The sequence below is a fragment of the Polyodon spathula genome, chromosome 5 (assembly GCF_017654505.1).
Source record: "Polyodon spathula isolate WHYD16114869_AA chromosome 5, ASM1765450v1, whole genome shotgun sequence".
NCBI classification, from domain to species: Eukaryota; Metazoa; Chordata; class Actinopteri; order Acipenseriformes; family Polyodontidae; genus Polyodon; species Polyodon spathula.
Window position 1 is genome coordinate 71,140,516 of NC_054538.1, and position 16,114 is coordinate 71,156,629.

Here is a 16,114-nt window from a genome sequence, read left to right on the forward strand (position 1 = left end):
TTTATTTAGTATTTCCCTTACTTGCACTTCCTTTATAGCCTGAAATGTACACTTTTAATATAAAGTGAAGATGGTACAAATTATAACTATGGGTTTCTAATGTTTATTATTTTAACTATGAATTTTAGGCTTTATTTTTTTTAATACTCTACCTGCCAATTTTTTGTTTGTTTTAATAAAATACAGAAATGTGGTACTAGTCAAAATATTTTAAACTGATAGGGTTTTTTTTATTTTTTGGGGAATCATAATATTGACACAGGGATCCTATAAGTTTTTCAAAAATACCACTGGGTGGAATGTGAGAAACACATTTTTTACCTGGTAAAGTTTCCAAGCACAAATGTACAAATTCTCTTCATTTTAATGAATAAACAGAGCAGGCATAGCATTAAACATAAAAACAAAACATTAATTCAGATTTATTAAATACTACCATTATCATCATTATTACTCTAGTACAGTATACTGTATGAAGATCAACAAACAGTATTTTTGCTGGGACAGATGGAAAAAAAGAAGCGATGCAACACATTATTTAAAATATTGTTTTTAAATCATCGTTAAGAATTTTAGAAGTTCAAAAATGTAAAAAAGAAATGACTAAAGCCAATATCTGTAAACCTGAATTGCACATTATTTAGTTTGTAAATATTAAGACTACAGTTCGTGCTGTCCCCACCCCCTGCCCTGCCACAGTAATACAAAGTACAGATTAATAATTAGATTAATAGGAACGTGACTGCATTAAAAAGCAAAAAGGTCATAAAGTCATGAGTCTAAGTCCCAAAGTCAACAAGTCAAGTCAGAGTCCAAGTCTCGAGAATTGGAACCAGAGTCCTGACCTGGAACATGTATCTGAGTCAGGATCCTGCACTGACAGGCAGTGTCAAACACACACTGATATGCAAGAGTCTGAGACTCCTATGTGCAACTATAGCAAGGATTAAAATAAATACATAAAAAATTAATTAATATCACACAAGATATTTACATCTTACAGTTTGTAATCTGAACCCTTCAATAACTCTTTTGATTCCAGTATAGTCTGGATTTAAGGGTGCTTTCCAGATTTTGCTAAGTCAAATACACTGCTATTCTCAGGTCTTTATAACTGAATATGTTCCCATCACAAATTATAGGTCATAAAAGAAAACTACTGGAAACTCTTGGCCTACATACCAAAGCCACAGCAAACATGTTTTTTAGAAGGGTAAACAAATACAGGCTCTATATTTTTCAACTGATAGGAACTTGGAATTCGTTTCTACAGAAGCGTCCTAGTGCCAATTAAAAAAAAAGAAAAAAAGTATCTCCTACACAGGTCTTTATATCTCCTGTGTAGGAGTTAGCAAGTCCTATGTAGGAGATACTTTTTTTAATTGGCACTAGGACATTTCTGTATTTTTATGCTTCCAATGACGCACTGAATGTTATTTTTTTCTAGCCCACCATACAATTCAGCTATTAAAATCGACAGAATTTGCATAAACAGTAAAGTTACTTGAGACTGTGACATTATGAACAGCATGATCCGTTCATTTGTTTGTTTTACTTTTTTTTTTTTTTTAAACAATATCTCTCCATTTCAATACAATACTAGCTAAACAATTAACCCAACCCTACAGACTGTTTTGTAGACCATAATGCCTTGTCTGTGGCAGGTTTCTGGTTTGATAAAGCCGTGGAGCAATTACTGAAATTGCATAAATCTTACCTGCGGTGCACACCCATACCCAGTATAGGTTTTACATGTGCAGTTTTGAAAGAAGCGAACATTATAGTAAACACTAAATAAATAAATAAACATTATTAACAATAACAACAACTAGAATTTAAGTTTCTAGGGAAACTTTGTCTGCGTTGTAAAACACGAGCATTGACGTTGTTTGGCCCTCTTTCAGGAGTTATGAGCTGTCCAGTTTTAGTGGTCATTTTTTTATTAGCCAAATGTCCATTATCTTGGTCTAGGAAGGTCATACGTCAACGAAAAAAACGATGGTCTTATAAAGAACCAATAGATTCCTATACATGTTCAACAGTAACTATGACCCTATATTGTCCCTGTAAGGACTTATAAGCCGTTTAATTTTTGAGGGTCATGACCTTTGACCCCCAAATCCATAAGGCCGATCGGCACCAAAACTAACAGCAGCTCAAGTCAGACAGAGTGCAATAGTTCTACCAAGTATCGAGTTGATCAGTTCAAAACTAAAGGAGGAGATGCGTTGACAAAAAGCGGTCAGAAACAATGCCAAAATTCTTTATCTGGCTCTACAAAGGTCACAGGTCACGGGCAAAGACATTTCTTTTTTTTATAGAGCATACAATGGTTCCTACAGGTGTTCAATACAAATTTTGGGCCTTTCAGCCCCCTTCCAGGTGTTATGAGCTGTCCAGTTTTAGCGGTCATTTTTTAATTAGCCAGAGGAGATAGGTTCCAAAAATCGGTCAGAAACATGGAATAAGAAGAATAAAAAAACCAAGAGAAAACAATGTCTGCATTCTACAACACAGACAATAATAATAATAATAATAAGATGATCAAATAGGTTTAAAAGAAAGCTCTCTTAACAAGTTCATCTTTCTGGATAACGGGGCACTTTCCTGCATCATTCTCTCTAGTTCTTCAGCAGTCAATACAATCTAAGCAGCAACATAAGGAATGCTGCAAACAGCCTTTTTATAGCAACATTCATTTATATGGTAATGAGACCATTTTAAACTGACGTCTGTTCTCCATTTCCCTCGTTCTCGAAATAAGAGTTCTGTTTGAACTCCTGTTTTTAGGGGAAAAGCAACGGCTCTGCATTATCTGAAGTCTTGTGCGTCAGCCAGAGAGAAAGTACCATGCACTGTCTGTTTGGATTAACCTGCCTGGAGTATAAATAGAACTTGCTGGAGAAACTGCAGTTTATAGCAGTTTTTCAACAGCACAGCCTGCAAGAGGAAACTACACACTAATGAGAACATCCGTTTTTGACTGTTTATTTACAGATCTGAATCAGCCGCACATCATGTTGACACATAGCATAGACTAGCTGAAAATAGTCAGCACATGGGAGTCACAGAAAGATTAATTCCATTCAATTTTCAAGATCTAAACCCCACAACACATTATTTTATATATGGGCCGAGGCAATATGAAAATAATGGTGGTGGTGGTGGTGTGTGTGTGCCTGGGTGCATTGGGTGTGTACGCTTGTAGGGGTTGCGTGTTGTGTCTGGATGTGTGTAGGGGTTGCATGTTGTGTGTGGCACGAAGGACGTGGGGGTGGGGGTCTGAGTAAGGGGTGAAGGGAGCGAAAAGACCAGGAGGATTGGGGAAGAGTGTGAGAAAACGTTGTGTTGGGGGGGGGGGGGGGGGGGGGGGGGGCAGTGGTGAGACAGATAGTGAGAAAGGGTAAGGAAGAACTACTAGAATCGTTTATTTTCATTTTAGACTCCCAGTTCCCTTTCCCTCACTTTATGATTTTATTTTAGAATTATTTAGTTATTGTAAAAATAAACAGCTTGAAAAACCTTAAACTGAATTTAGCTTTCGTCTCATTACTATCCCAAGAACCTGAAACGCTACAATATATATTTAACAAAATATAGAAAACGAAAAAATCTGCTCAAATACGAGGACACAAAATACAATGAAACCAACAATTTAAATATTTTTTTTTTAGGGAGAAAAAAAAATCCTGAAAGGTTTAAGGGGTGGGGACAGTAGATAAATAAAATAGTCAAATTATATTTTAGATAAGTGGATCAATCGAAAATTAACTGAACTCATGTCTCTCCAACACCAAAAAACAGACAAAGTAGTTTGAGATATAAGATGGTTGCAAGTACGGGAACTAAAAAATAAATAAAATAAAATAAAAAAATGTGGTTCCTTTGAGCCTCTGATCGCTGACCTCAATCGTCACTGGAGAAAACCAAAATAACAAAGCCACATCATAGATAAGGCCCTGTGAAAAATCAGACATTTCCTTTAAAATTCACCACAGTGTCACGGGTAAAGTATCATATTTCAGGGAATGTGCACAGAACTATTTTGTAAATTATGTGTAGAGATTATTATTTTATCAAGAACTTTACAATAGCTTGTGAAACGGTGTTTTAATTAGCTTTCAGTTCTACATCAGATACATGTTCACCATTTAGGTCTTGCAAAATAAATACAATGTATAACCCGTACTGATCTTGGGCATCAGTCGACTCGTCAGTGCCCACTGACAAGCAACCACACTGTTTTACCAATTCCATAATCCCGTTTGCGATACTCTGCAACTTTAGGTAAGTATTCATGTCTCAGCTGGGCTGATGAAGGAATCACTCCACCATTTGCTATACTCAGTCTGAAGAATTTACAGAATTTTTGGTTGTCCAATTTTTCAAGAGGGATATTTGCGCAACAAACGCCTCTGGTCAGGTCAAAATTTTGTGTGTTTTGTGCTTCATGGTTTTCAGTGCACTTCTGGAACATGGAAGTCACCATTTCTTGTTCTGGGTTTCTGCCTTTATCTTTTCGGTGAATCCTTGAATCTTATAGTGATCTAAAGTAATGTTGCAGGATGCACAGAACAGCTTACCTCCATCTCCATTTTAATTTACCACCTGGATTGCATATAGTCACATGACAATCACTGCACAGCACTATGTGCATGGTGAATAGTACACACAAGCACACTGCTGAGCTGCAGTTTCGTTAATGCGACTTATTTTTGTATGAAATAGAAATAACTTATTTTTATTTAAAAACATTGTTAAAAAAAAAAAAATTGCGGTATTTGGCTAATTTCACATTTTCCACACAGCCCATAAAATCGCTATTTACACAGGGCCTTAATGATAGCGTATCTTTGGTCACAGGTTTCAAGTGCCTCCCCACACATGTGAAAGGTTTCAACAATGTCAACTTAAAAACCACAGAAGTAAGAGGGTCTTCCCGTAGCGTCACATGAAAAAAAGAAAGCAGTACAGTGCAGATAAAAATGCATGTGCAGCACTTCAAAGCTAATTCAGCTGGTAACACACAGCTCCTAATCAAAGGAGAACATTTTATTTTATTATCAATCCTCTTTGCAGAGAAACAAAAGTGACACACCGATTGTTTTAAATGTTCTCTGGGTGCATCATAGTGCTGACTAGCGCTAGCATTCAAGCAGGCTGTAGATTAAGTCCAACAGCTCTGTCAAATCAAAGTAACTTAATGAAATTAGAACCACCAACCACATATCGGTAAAAGCTTCTATCTATCCTCATTGAAAAAACGTCAATCCATTTTTTTTTTTTTTTAAACATGTTTTTAATTAGGACGTATCTGGTACATCCAGCAGCACTGAGCGAGCATTCTTGAGCACATAAGAGATGCGTCTGGCAGCATAGGAGTGATTAATAATTAATGATTGTGCATTAAAAAGTAATAGAATATGTGTGTGTTTGTTTGTTTGCTTGTTTGTTTATGGGAAATGTATTCATCTTCATTTCACTCCCTGCAGTAACACTGTATAGCAGGAGACATCTGTCATGTCACTTATATTGTTAGTTATATCTGGAGAATTACCAATCCAAAGGTGTTAAAGAATGTCCGAAAGGTGGAAACGTACCGTTACTATAGCCTGTTGAATCATATACCTTGGGAGCCACAAGACTGATTTGTTATAGAGACTATATTTTTTAAATTAAACCACAAATATATGTACACACACGCAGGATTAATATTAAACTAATATAAAATCAGATGGTGTTCTTCAATGCAATACTTTAAGAGATTGGATAAGACTCTTAGCTGCTCGATTTATAAGGTTCCTGCCCCCGCCTTGTGGAAATTATTAGCAGTGCTCAGGAAAGGAAACTTGGAATTAATCCCAGGAAAAATATTGTGTATTCTTATTTAGTTTTTTTACATTTTATTAATAAACAGTTCAGAGAATCTGTCAACCACTTTATAGTCATGTATGCAGGACAATATCCAGCTGATCAAGACCAAAATGTACACAAGCTAATTAAAAAAAAAAAAAAAAAAAAAATGCTGCATTTAATTTTAAGAGGCATTTTACATTTCACGTGGCAGCCTCTATGAAACCATAATCCTAAAAGCATACATTTCTTGCAACTCGCATCATTCTATCACAAGACAGTCTTATAATTATGAATCTCGTGTTCCTAACAAAGCCTATATGCTTTATAGTTTTCTCCAACCATATCAAAAGTTTCTTTGTACTCAAATGCCAAAATGGGGAGAAGACAAGTCTTATGCTTTTAGCAATACTACTGATTTAAGTTACTGTCTGCCACCCAGTGGATATTACAATATTACACACATTTTCTAAACATCTACTTCAGCATTGGCTAGCTAAAAACATAGCGCTGAATTAGCTGGTCAAGAAACATAATTCACTAGAACCAAATACACGCAGAATTGTTTTTATTTTCAAAATAGACGTGCATCCAATGGGTCAATTACCACTAGAACGTTACTGGCATAAACCTTTATTACACTTTCTCTCCATGCTTTGAGATTCTTAAATTGTATTGCACTGAAATCATTCAGTGCAATGCCATGGCACAAGCCACATACTCAGCCTTGACTGGCACATTTAAACAATTAAACTTGGCCAAACAAATCAAAGACATGACACTGATTAACTGAGAATGAACAGAAATGTTTCCTAGTCTGGGCACAGTTTGCAAACCTTCCCCAGTTTGGGGGGGAAAAAAAAAATCAAATTTACATGCATTAAATGATCTGCATTTAACTCCTAAAAGCAAGGAATGGGCAGAGGCATAAGTATTTTCTTTTATTTGAAAACCAATACATCATTTAATTTTTTATATATATATATATATATATATATATATATATATATATATATATATATATATATATATATTGGGATAAAACATAGCAGTATGCTGTAACATTGTATAGCTTTAAATAAATTTCTGCTTGACAGTCATTTGATTATTATTAACGTTTTCTTAAGTAAAATGGGAGGGTAAAATAGCAAACATTCATTGGATACCAATAATATAAAATACTGCAGTGTGTCAAATAAAACAACACCATGTCAAAGCATATGGTTAGCATCATGGATTTGGCCTGGCAGGAGGGTAAAACAAAGTTGCAGTAAAACATTTATTTTTTGCTGTATAACAGTGATAATGGAACTTGATTATGAGACACATAGAATACTTCTGTGTATCAAATATGAAACTCACAATAGAAGATGACAAAGAGAATCAGAGGATACATTTGTGTACGGAACATGAAGCCATTATTTGGAACTATTTGGTCTTTGTCATCCAAAAAGTCATGACCACAACATTGCAGTCACATAAGATCATAAATCAACATGAAGGACAAAGTAAATGTTTTGCCAAAAGGATATTCAAGAATACTGAACAAGTGAAGTCCGCACCAAAAACGGTTTGTGTGCAAAACAAGCAAGTATTTGCAAAAACAAAGTCTTTAAAACCATCAAAAGGAATTATTAACTTGGAATGCTACGATATAAAGTCATCAGACCATATTTTCAACAAATACAAAAATAAGTTCTCATTGTACTCCCAATACATTTTTGAAATATGACATCCATGTAAAAAAAAAAAAAAAAAAAAAAAAAAAATTATAGTTGAAGTTATGGCTCTATCCAAGACAAAGCCAGTACATTAACATTTCCAGCTTATGCTGTAATGCCATTAACAGAAATGTTGCATTATATTACATTTCACTTTGGAACATATTGAACAGACATGACTGGTTCACAGAACGCTTACTTGGGCAGAACTCTTATCTATGTCAGAACAAATCTAAAAAACAAAGTCATCAGATTTAAAAAGGGCAAAACAAAATTTCCAAATCCTGCTCCCTCTCCATGCAAAAGCAGAGCATTATTTAACACAGTATAGTGCCAGCTATCATTTATTAAATTAATATATAGTTTGATGACTGATATACTATAAATGGGTATTCTTTGAAAGCTAAACATGTGAGAGCTACAGCTAATTGCAAATGGAAATGCACAACAAGTAAAATATTATTTTAGGACATTAGGTATCCCTTTATATTATCTAGATTTTATTTCTTACCTGTTTAATATCTTACTATGTCTGCCCTCTTTCATACTCCATTGTTTTTTTCTGCCAAGATCATTATTTACATTGCTAAATATTAAAACAATTCTCAACCAAGAGCTGTAGTTTCCAGTCACAGAAGGAGCATAAATTACAGATCCACCCCTCCTAGTGTTCATTTTTTAAACCACCTCACTTCAGAAATTCAGCTTTTAATAGTCTTTAGAGAAGCCACACATTAAGTTAGTAAGTCTGGCAAATATTCACCCAAGCAGAAAAGGCAATATAAAACTATATTTAAAAAAAAAAAAAAAAACAACAGCATACCCCTTTAAGTAACCTGTAAGATCTTGTAAACTCTTGGGAAGTTAAACATATCTTTCATCAAAAAATTTTAAATACTCAAAAACAACACTGGCAAAAGCAATACGTGTTTCTGATAACATCTAAACTTTTTTTTTTTTTTTTTTTTTTTTTTTTTTTAATTTCCTTATACTGTAGCAAAATCTCAGTGTGTGTTCTAGTTTGTATAACAGCATTCAGGAGCTCTAGACAAAACGCCCCATATACGCAGAAAGAGAGAATACAAAGTCAACGATCACATGATATAGATCAGCAGGTCTCAACCGCTGGGCTATTTCCATTGGGGTCGCAGTCTCGCCAGTGACATACAGCGAAAAATCGAAAGACCGAATGACACAATACATAAAAATACATAAAACCAAGGGCAGCTCACATTGAATCAGAGGTACCCAACACAAAAGTGTAACAATTTTTTAAAGCTTCAGCTCGTTGAGCTACAGTAAATGTGGTATACCTCCTCTCAATGCAACAGGTCGCCAACATTGCTGGAGCAAAATAGGCTTTATGGCTGTCATTCCACAAATATTTATAGCTTTACAATATTTTGTTTAAATATAGCAGATGCAGAATAAGTACATATCTAAACATAAATAACAAAATGTTCTTGAAGTTCATACCACAAGCTTTTCTTTCTTTTGTATTATGTTTGCAATTAATTTTCTGTTAAGTCACAAAATTGCCAATCAGCAGTTCTCATTTAGCCATTTTCTCTTGTTGGAGTGGAGGGCATTCCTTTGAAAAGGGGCGAGACTGAGTGATGAAAGCCAAGAGACTATTGCCCAGTGGTTTAAGGATGTTAGGGCAATAGTTCATTTTTCTTCCTATGATGACGTTTTAACTAAACACAGGCCAGAAATTCTAAAAAAAAACTAAAATAAAATAAAATTGAGCTTGGTGCTGTTGATGGGGGTTGATCTAGAGCTGGGATTTGAGTGAAGATGACAAAATAGTACAGGGCTGGGCTTCCCCACAATAGGAAAAAAAAAAAAAAACCTACAGGGATGTTTATCGCAATTACCGATATTTAATTACAGACCTCCAATCTGAAAAAATGGTCAACTGTGCCAGTCTGTAGATTTGGTGCGAATTACTTTTTGGGAGGTGGATGCTGGGTTAGGGTTATGGGTTATGTTTTGAGGGGCCAAGTTTAGTGTTGGATTTTTGAGATCTGGGATGAGGAGGAGAGATTGCAGAAGGCAGCTGAATGATTACACATTAGAACTACAAATTAATTAATGTTAGGAGCTAGTCTCTACCAGCTTTGCACATCTGGACACTGCAATTTTTGCCTATTCTTCTTTGCAAAATTGCTCAAGCTCCGTCAAGTTGGATGGGGACCTTTGGTGAACAGCAATTTTCAACTCTTTCCAAATATTATCAATTGAATTGAGCTCTGGGCTTTGACTGTCCACTCCAGGACATTGACCTTTTTGTTTTTAAGCCACTCCAGTGTGGCTTTGGCTGTATGTTTGGGGTCACTGTCCTGCAGGAAGATTAATCTTCTCCCAAGTCCCAGGTCTCTTGCAGAATTCAGCAGGTTTTCCTCCAGGATTTCTCTGTACTTTGCTACATCCATTTTGTCCTCTATCTTCACAAGCTTTCCAGGCCCTGACACATAGAAGCATCCCCATAGCATGATGCTGCCACCACCATGCTTCACAGTAGGGATGGTGTTCTCAGGACGATGTGCGGTATTAGGCTTGCGCCAAACGTAACGCTTAGTGTTGAGGCCAAAAAGCTCAATTTTGGTCTTATCAGACCACAGACTATTCTTCCACTTGGTCTCAGAGTCTCCCACATGACTTCTGGCAAACTCTAGCCAAGATCTGATGTGAGATTTTTTTTCAACAATGGCTTTCTTTTTGCCACTCTCCCATAAAGGCCAGTTTTGTGAAGCACCCGGGCCACTGTTGCCATATGCACAGTGTCTCACAGCTCAGCTGTGGAAGACTGTAACTCCTTTAGAGTTGCCATAGGCCTCTTGGTGGCCTCCCTGACTAATGCCCTTCTTGCCCGGCTACTCAATTTTTGAGGACGGCCTATTCTAGGCAGATTCACAGTTGTGCCATATTCTCTCCATTTCTTAATAATGGACTTTACTCTGCTCTGGGGGATATCCGATGCCTTGGAAATGTTCTTATATCCTACCCCTGATTGGTGCTTATGAAGAACCTTATTCCATATTTGCTTTGATTTTCCTTAGTTTTCATTATGTAGTTTGTGTTAGGAAATTTATTAACCAACTGTGGGACCTCCCAGAGACAGGTGTATTTAACCTGAAATCATGTGAACACCTTAATTGCACACAGGTGGACTCCATTCAACTAATTATGTGACTTCTAAAAACAATTCATTGTACCAGCTCTTATTTAGGCGTGTCATAGCAAAGGGGGTGAATACTTAATTTAGAACAATCTGTATATTTTATTTTTCAGTTTGACATTATGGACTTTTGTGTTGATCAGTGGCAAAAATTCCTAGTTAAATCCATTTTGATTCCATGTTGTAACACAATAAAATGTGGAAAAGTCCAACGGGGATGAATACTTTTGAGAGCCGCTGTGTGTGTGTGTGTGTGTGTGTGTAAATTACATATAAAAAAAACCTACCATATTTATCTCTCAGACCAACGGTGCACCTGAAGACACCACCAAAGGCAACATCTTCTCCAAAGATGACTTGAAAAACAGAAACAGGACCACAATAACATCAAACTCTGTAATATCACATTAGAACAATCTTTAAGTATGCAATGTTGAACCAATTATGTTTAAAAATGTATGACTTTTTAAATGACACTACTCCAGGTTAACAAACTATCAACTCATCGTGACTGGAAAGGGTGCGATCTGTTACTGAGCAGCAAATACTCAAACTCCCAGAAGCCATGCTTAGGCTCTCCTTCTCAGCAACTAATCCCTGCCTTTCCAATTACTTACTACGTTCCTCCATGAGACCTCTTGAAAAAGAATGCAGAGGACTCAAAAACAAATAAACGTTTGCCATGACTTGTTATATAGGAAAATCTGAGACCTACAAAATGATCGTAATACAAATTGTGTCAAATTTACTGGAGTATTTTGTTAGCTAAATGCACTTTAATTGATTACTTTGCACAGAGTACTGGAAGCAGCACATCTTACTATACAAGAGCTTATCATAATCCGGTTAAGAACAGCAACCTGGTAATCGAGTGGATTAATTCTGGTAGGTAACATTATTCATTAGTTGTTTCTGAAATGTATAACCTTCTAGTGCACTGTACCTAGCCCTACTACTTTGAAAGAGTATCAGTGGACTCCAGAGTACTAATATTAACCTAAAGTGCAAGGTATGTAGAAGAAGTTACATTTGCATGGTTTTTGAACAGTTTTATTTAACAGTTTGAGCTCTTTAGGAGAGTGCATCCCTACAATAAGAACGGAGTTACACAATCTTGGTGCACAGCAACTAAATGGCGGCTCTGCTTGAGTTCTCAGCTGGCACAGAATAAAGACCGTGTTTAATAAAAACGCTTGGAGATGGTTTTAGGCTTGCATTGTTTCAAAGCTAAGTATGTGCTGATTGGTGTGCAGTGGAAGAGGTCTGCATGTTTTCAATACCTTACCTGCAGTCGGGTCCTTAGATAGAGTGTTATCCAAGGCACTTGTTATAGACTGGAACAGATTCATTTTCTGGGTTTGGCCTAGAAGTACAAAATAAATAATAATACAAATTTGTTAGAGCACATTTCACTATAGCCTCTAAAAATCCAAATGCTGAAGAAAGCGTACTGGGTTAAACTTAAGTTAAAAAAAAAAAAAAATGGGGCCAAATTTTGATTAGCATAACTGTTACTAGTGATGACTGCCATTTGGTTAGCAGATGACATTGGCCAGTATTTTGTTTTGCAATGGCAAAATGCTCAAATGTAAAATCAGAAAATATACCTCCTCCTGTTGTCCTTGAAAAGAACCTAAGCAATCACTACATACATAAAAACAGAAGACGTGCAAAGGGCAGTATTGTGTGAAACTGTCATTACAGATTCTATCCCGTCGGTGAGAGACAAGTGGCGCACTGGGTCCCGTTGGTTCACGCCCAGCCTCCTCCCTGTTACAGAAGCGTAGAGTACTTGTAAGAGGAGAAGCCCATAGTTCGGGCCATGTACTCAGTTGGGTGCCTTACTGTAGGTGCTTTAACCCATGATGTTAAACTACATCAGTGACTTGGATGGAGGGAGAATTAGCAAGCTTACAATGCAAAGATACAAAGCTTGAGGGAGTGGCTAACATGCTTCCAGTCACCCAGGAAATCCTAAAGGATTTAAACCATATAAAGAACGGGGCAGAAATGTGGAAAATTATATTTAATGTTAACAAATTAAAAGTGTTAAACGCCGGTCACAAAAATGTAGGATCCAAATACAAAATGGGTGGTACAGAACCTGTGTAAGCCTGCCAAGAAAAAAGTACTTGGGTTTTTAAAAAACTCATTGTGGGGAAGCAAACATAACTGACCTTACAGTGGTGACGTCACTCAACCAATCACAGCGCTAGCTCAAAGAACATGTGTTCCGTGGTCCGACAAACAAACGATGACTTGCCATAGAAATACACTGAGACACCAGTCAGACTATCAATTAAATCGTTGATTGTATCTATAAAATGGTAAAAAGATGTGCCTGGTGTACCTGCAACTCAGACACAAAGTACCCCGAATGTACTGAAAATGTGATTTCTTAATATGACAAACTGTCACTAAATGATTAGAACAAACTTCAAAAGTTATAAGGATTACAATAACACATATGAAAGCGGGGAAAGGACTATAAGTTTACAAACTAAATTAATAACATTATATTATTCACATATATTTGCTCAAAAACATTGTTCATTTAAAAATTGTATTCATGATAATAATGGTTTAAATTACACTTCTTAAATCTAGTAAAATATGTAGTTTATTATACTTATTGATCTTCCATAGCAGACCATGCATGCATTTTTTAACCCACAGTAAATTACATAATGTTAGGCGAGATAACTGTTTGGGTTTATTCGTTAACATGTGTTGCAAGGTATTGAAGTTCGAAATGATTAAACCTTGAATCAGGGACGTGTTTTGTTTGTAGCATTTTGCTTAACTCCCCCCATCATCATCATTAGGATTCGCTTAATTTACTACATAGTGCTTTGCTGTCTTATCGTTTTATCTTCAGAGATTTTACCCAAGGTTGTTGCTTGAATATCAGGCACACACATTCGTATTTCACTTCTCTTAAACATATAAATAAATACAAAAAAAAAATGTTTTAGCTAACGTATTAAAATAATTACAACACAACAGGAATTAATTCAAATGTTATTCACTTATCACTCAATATGGTATTTTAAAAATTCAGGCAAATAAATGCTGTTAAGGGCTACTGAGTGAAGTTTGTATTTGTGCAACTAAAAAACATTTACCACTTTAAACACACTTAGACTTAAATGCATCAATAGAAGTACTGCATAATCATTACTATGGCTACGTGTATCTGAATATTGTAATAGCAGATTCTCATTCATAATATACTTTGAAGTATTGCATGGATAAAAACTAGGGCTGTCAATCGCAATTAACTTCTGCGATTAATGCATCATTTTTTTTTTTTTTTTTTTTTTTTTTTTTTAAAAAACACGTTAATCGCACTCCTGTCTTGTCCCTCTTAGCATACCATAATGAATTTCCCACAGCATTATTTTCGCGCATACCAAGACTTAATGAATGTCATGGTTTAAATATATAAAATTAGTCTCAGAACCGCATTATGTAGCGAAGCACTCAAAATGAAGCACTTGTGAATGGGACGTTTATTTTTATTTTATTTTATTTTTTTATTTATTTTAACTTTCTGGCGGTTCGTTGGATAGAAAGAGGGTTACTTGTATCTACTGTCAAAGTGAGTTCACAGAAGTGCATCTAGTCGGCTATACCACCAGCGCGCTAAACATGCTTCCACTTCTCAAAATACACTTTCTAGTAGTTTTTCGGCTATAGACAACAATAATACAACAACAAATGAAACCCGTTAGTTTCAGAGTACTCCTAGAAATTCCGGATCGCTGTAAACCCATGAATCAAGCTAAGTACACTATATAACCAGTGCTTGTTGGATAGCTGCCGCCTGCAAACCCGTTAATACTGTAGCTTTGTTTTATTTCAATAACCACATTTATTTTAAAATGGTATTATTTACAATTCTGGAGGACATAATCGTTACTCAGTGACTGTTTTGTTTTATTTAGACAATTTCAAGTTATTAAGTTCAAATTAGAACGTCAGTGTATTATGAATAAAGGAAACTGTCCATTGTAAATGCAGTACGGTGAGTAAACTGAGTGGTGATTTGGTTCAAACAATTTAACAACAATGCTGGATTGTAAGTAAAATATACTTTAAAGAGAACCCAGAAATATGAAAACATGGTTATGATGTTAACAACAACAGCATGGGTAATTAAAACAGTAGATGGGTGCAGTAATTGTATCAATTAAATATGCAATTAAAACCAAGATTAATAGATTTTTAATCATTTGACAGTCCTAACAAAGGCATAATCTGAACATAACCAATACATTAAAAGGTTAAAGTATGTAACATTACCGGTAATTGTATTAATTTAAAGTTGTCTTTGTTTGGGAAGATGTCTGTCCCAATAAATGGTGGAGAAATGGACTGTAGTACAGTTACTGTGACAGAAACTCAAAGCAACATTCCAACATGTACTACCAAATACAGTCTGTGTCCAACAAGGATCTCGCCGTAACAAAATGAAAATTGCCCTACCAAATTAGTCTGTGTCCAACAAGGATCTTTCCTTACAAAATGAAAACATGCAAAAAGACATGTATGTATACAACTTTGATTGCAGGGCTTGCATTGGTGTTGTCATTGGGGTTTAATTAGATCAGTATAGTCACCCAAGCTGTACACACAACAGAAGCACGCGGTATGTTGATAGGGGCTTGTAACAGCCGGTGGCTTTTTATTTTATTTTTTTTAAACAAGTTTAGCACACTAGCTACCCGTATTTGCTCTGGTGTCTCGGACACCGGTGTTAATATAATGCATTGATTGTCATTATAACACTGATGTCAAATACAACTCAGCCATGGCACTAAAAAAACAAAACAAAACAAAAATAGTCAATAAAGAATAGCTCAATGTCACGCAAATCTCTGCTTTTTAAAATGTGTTAATAAGAAAACATACTCGCTAAAATAGTTGCCTTTAAATTAACCTTGTACCTTTCACGTTTGTTTATTATGCTTACCATATATAAGCATATGAAACTAAAGCAGGTGTTCTTAAATGTCTGCCCTCTGAGTATACAAGGACGGCTCTGCACTCAGATTCTTACCATACTCTGTAGGAGTTGGGTCAGCTTGGAAGGTGAAGTGAGCTGCATGTCGTGTCTGTGTTCTCGAGTGTGGGTCACATTTAGGTGACAGTCGAAGCGACGCTGGTCCCAAACCGCTGTGCACGCCATTGGTAACGTTAGAAGCTTTAGAACAAGCTGCGCTTTTCAGTAAAAATCTAACCGCTGCCGCCATTGTTGCTGAAACCTGGAAGCTGAATCTACGTCCTCAGGAGGCAGAAACCTGAGACAGCTTTCTGATTGGTCGGCTAGAAAGGCGCTGCCTTCAACACAGAAAGG

The 16,114-nt window shown here is 36.0% G+C and overlaps 1 protein-coding gene across 2 annotated transcripts in view; it reads right to left on the minus strand.

Annotated features, from left to right (window-relative positions):
* LOC121316259 (2-oxoisovalerate dehydrogenase subunit beta, mitochondrial-like) overlaps positions 1-16,046 on the minus strand; it is a 107,324-nt gene extending 91,278 nt beyond the window's left edge. For both annotated transcript variants that reach the window (XM_041251221.1, XM_041251220.1), the window contains exons 1-3: positions 15,818-16,046; positions 12,041-12,118; positions 11,043-11,111 (exon numbers count right to left, since the gene is read on the minus strand). In XM_041251221.1, the coding sequence (XP_041107155.1) occupies positions 11,043-11,111; positions 12,041-12,118; positions 15,818-16,010 (340 nt within the window). In that variant the 5' untranslated portion in view covers positions 16,011-16,046. The remainder of the gene's footprint in view (positions 1-11,042; positions 11,112-12,040; positions 12,119-15,817) is intronic.
* Between the last annotated feature and the right edge of the window lie 68 nt (positions 16,047-16,114).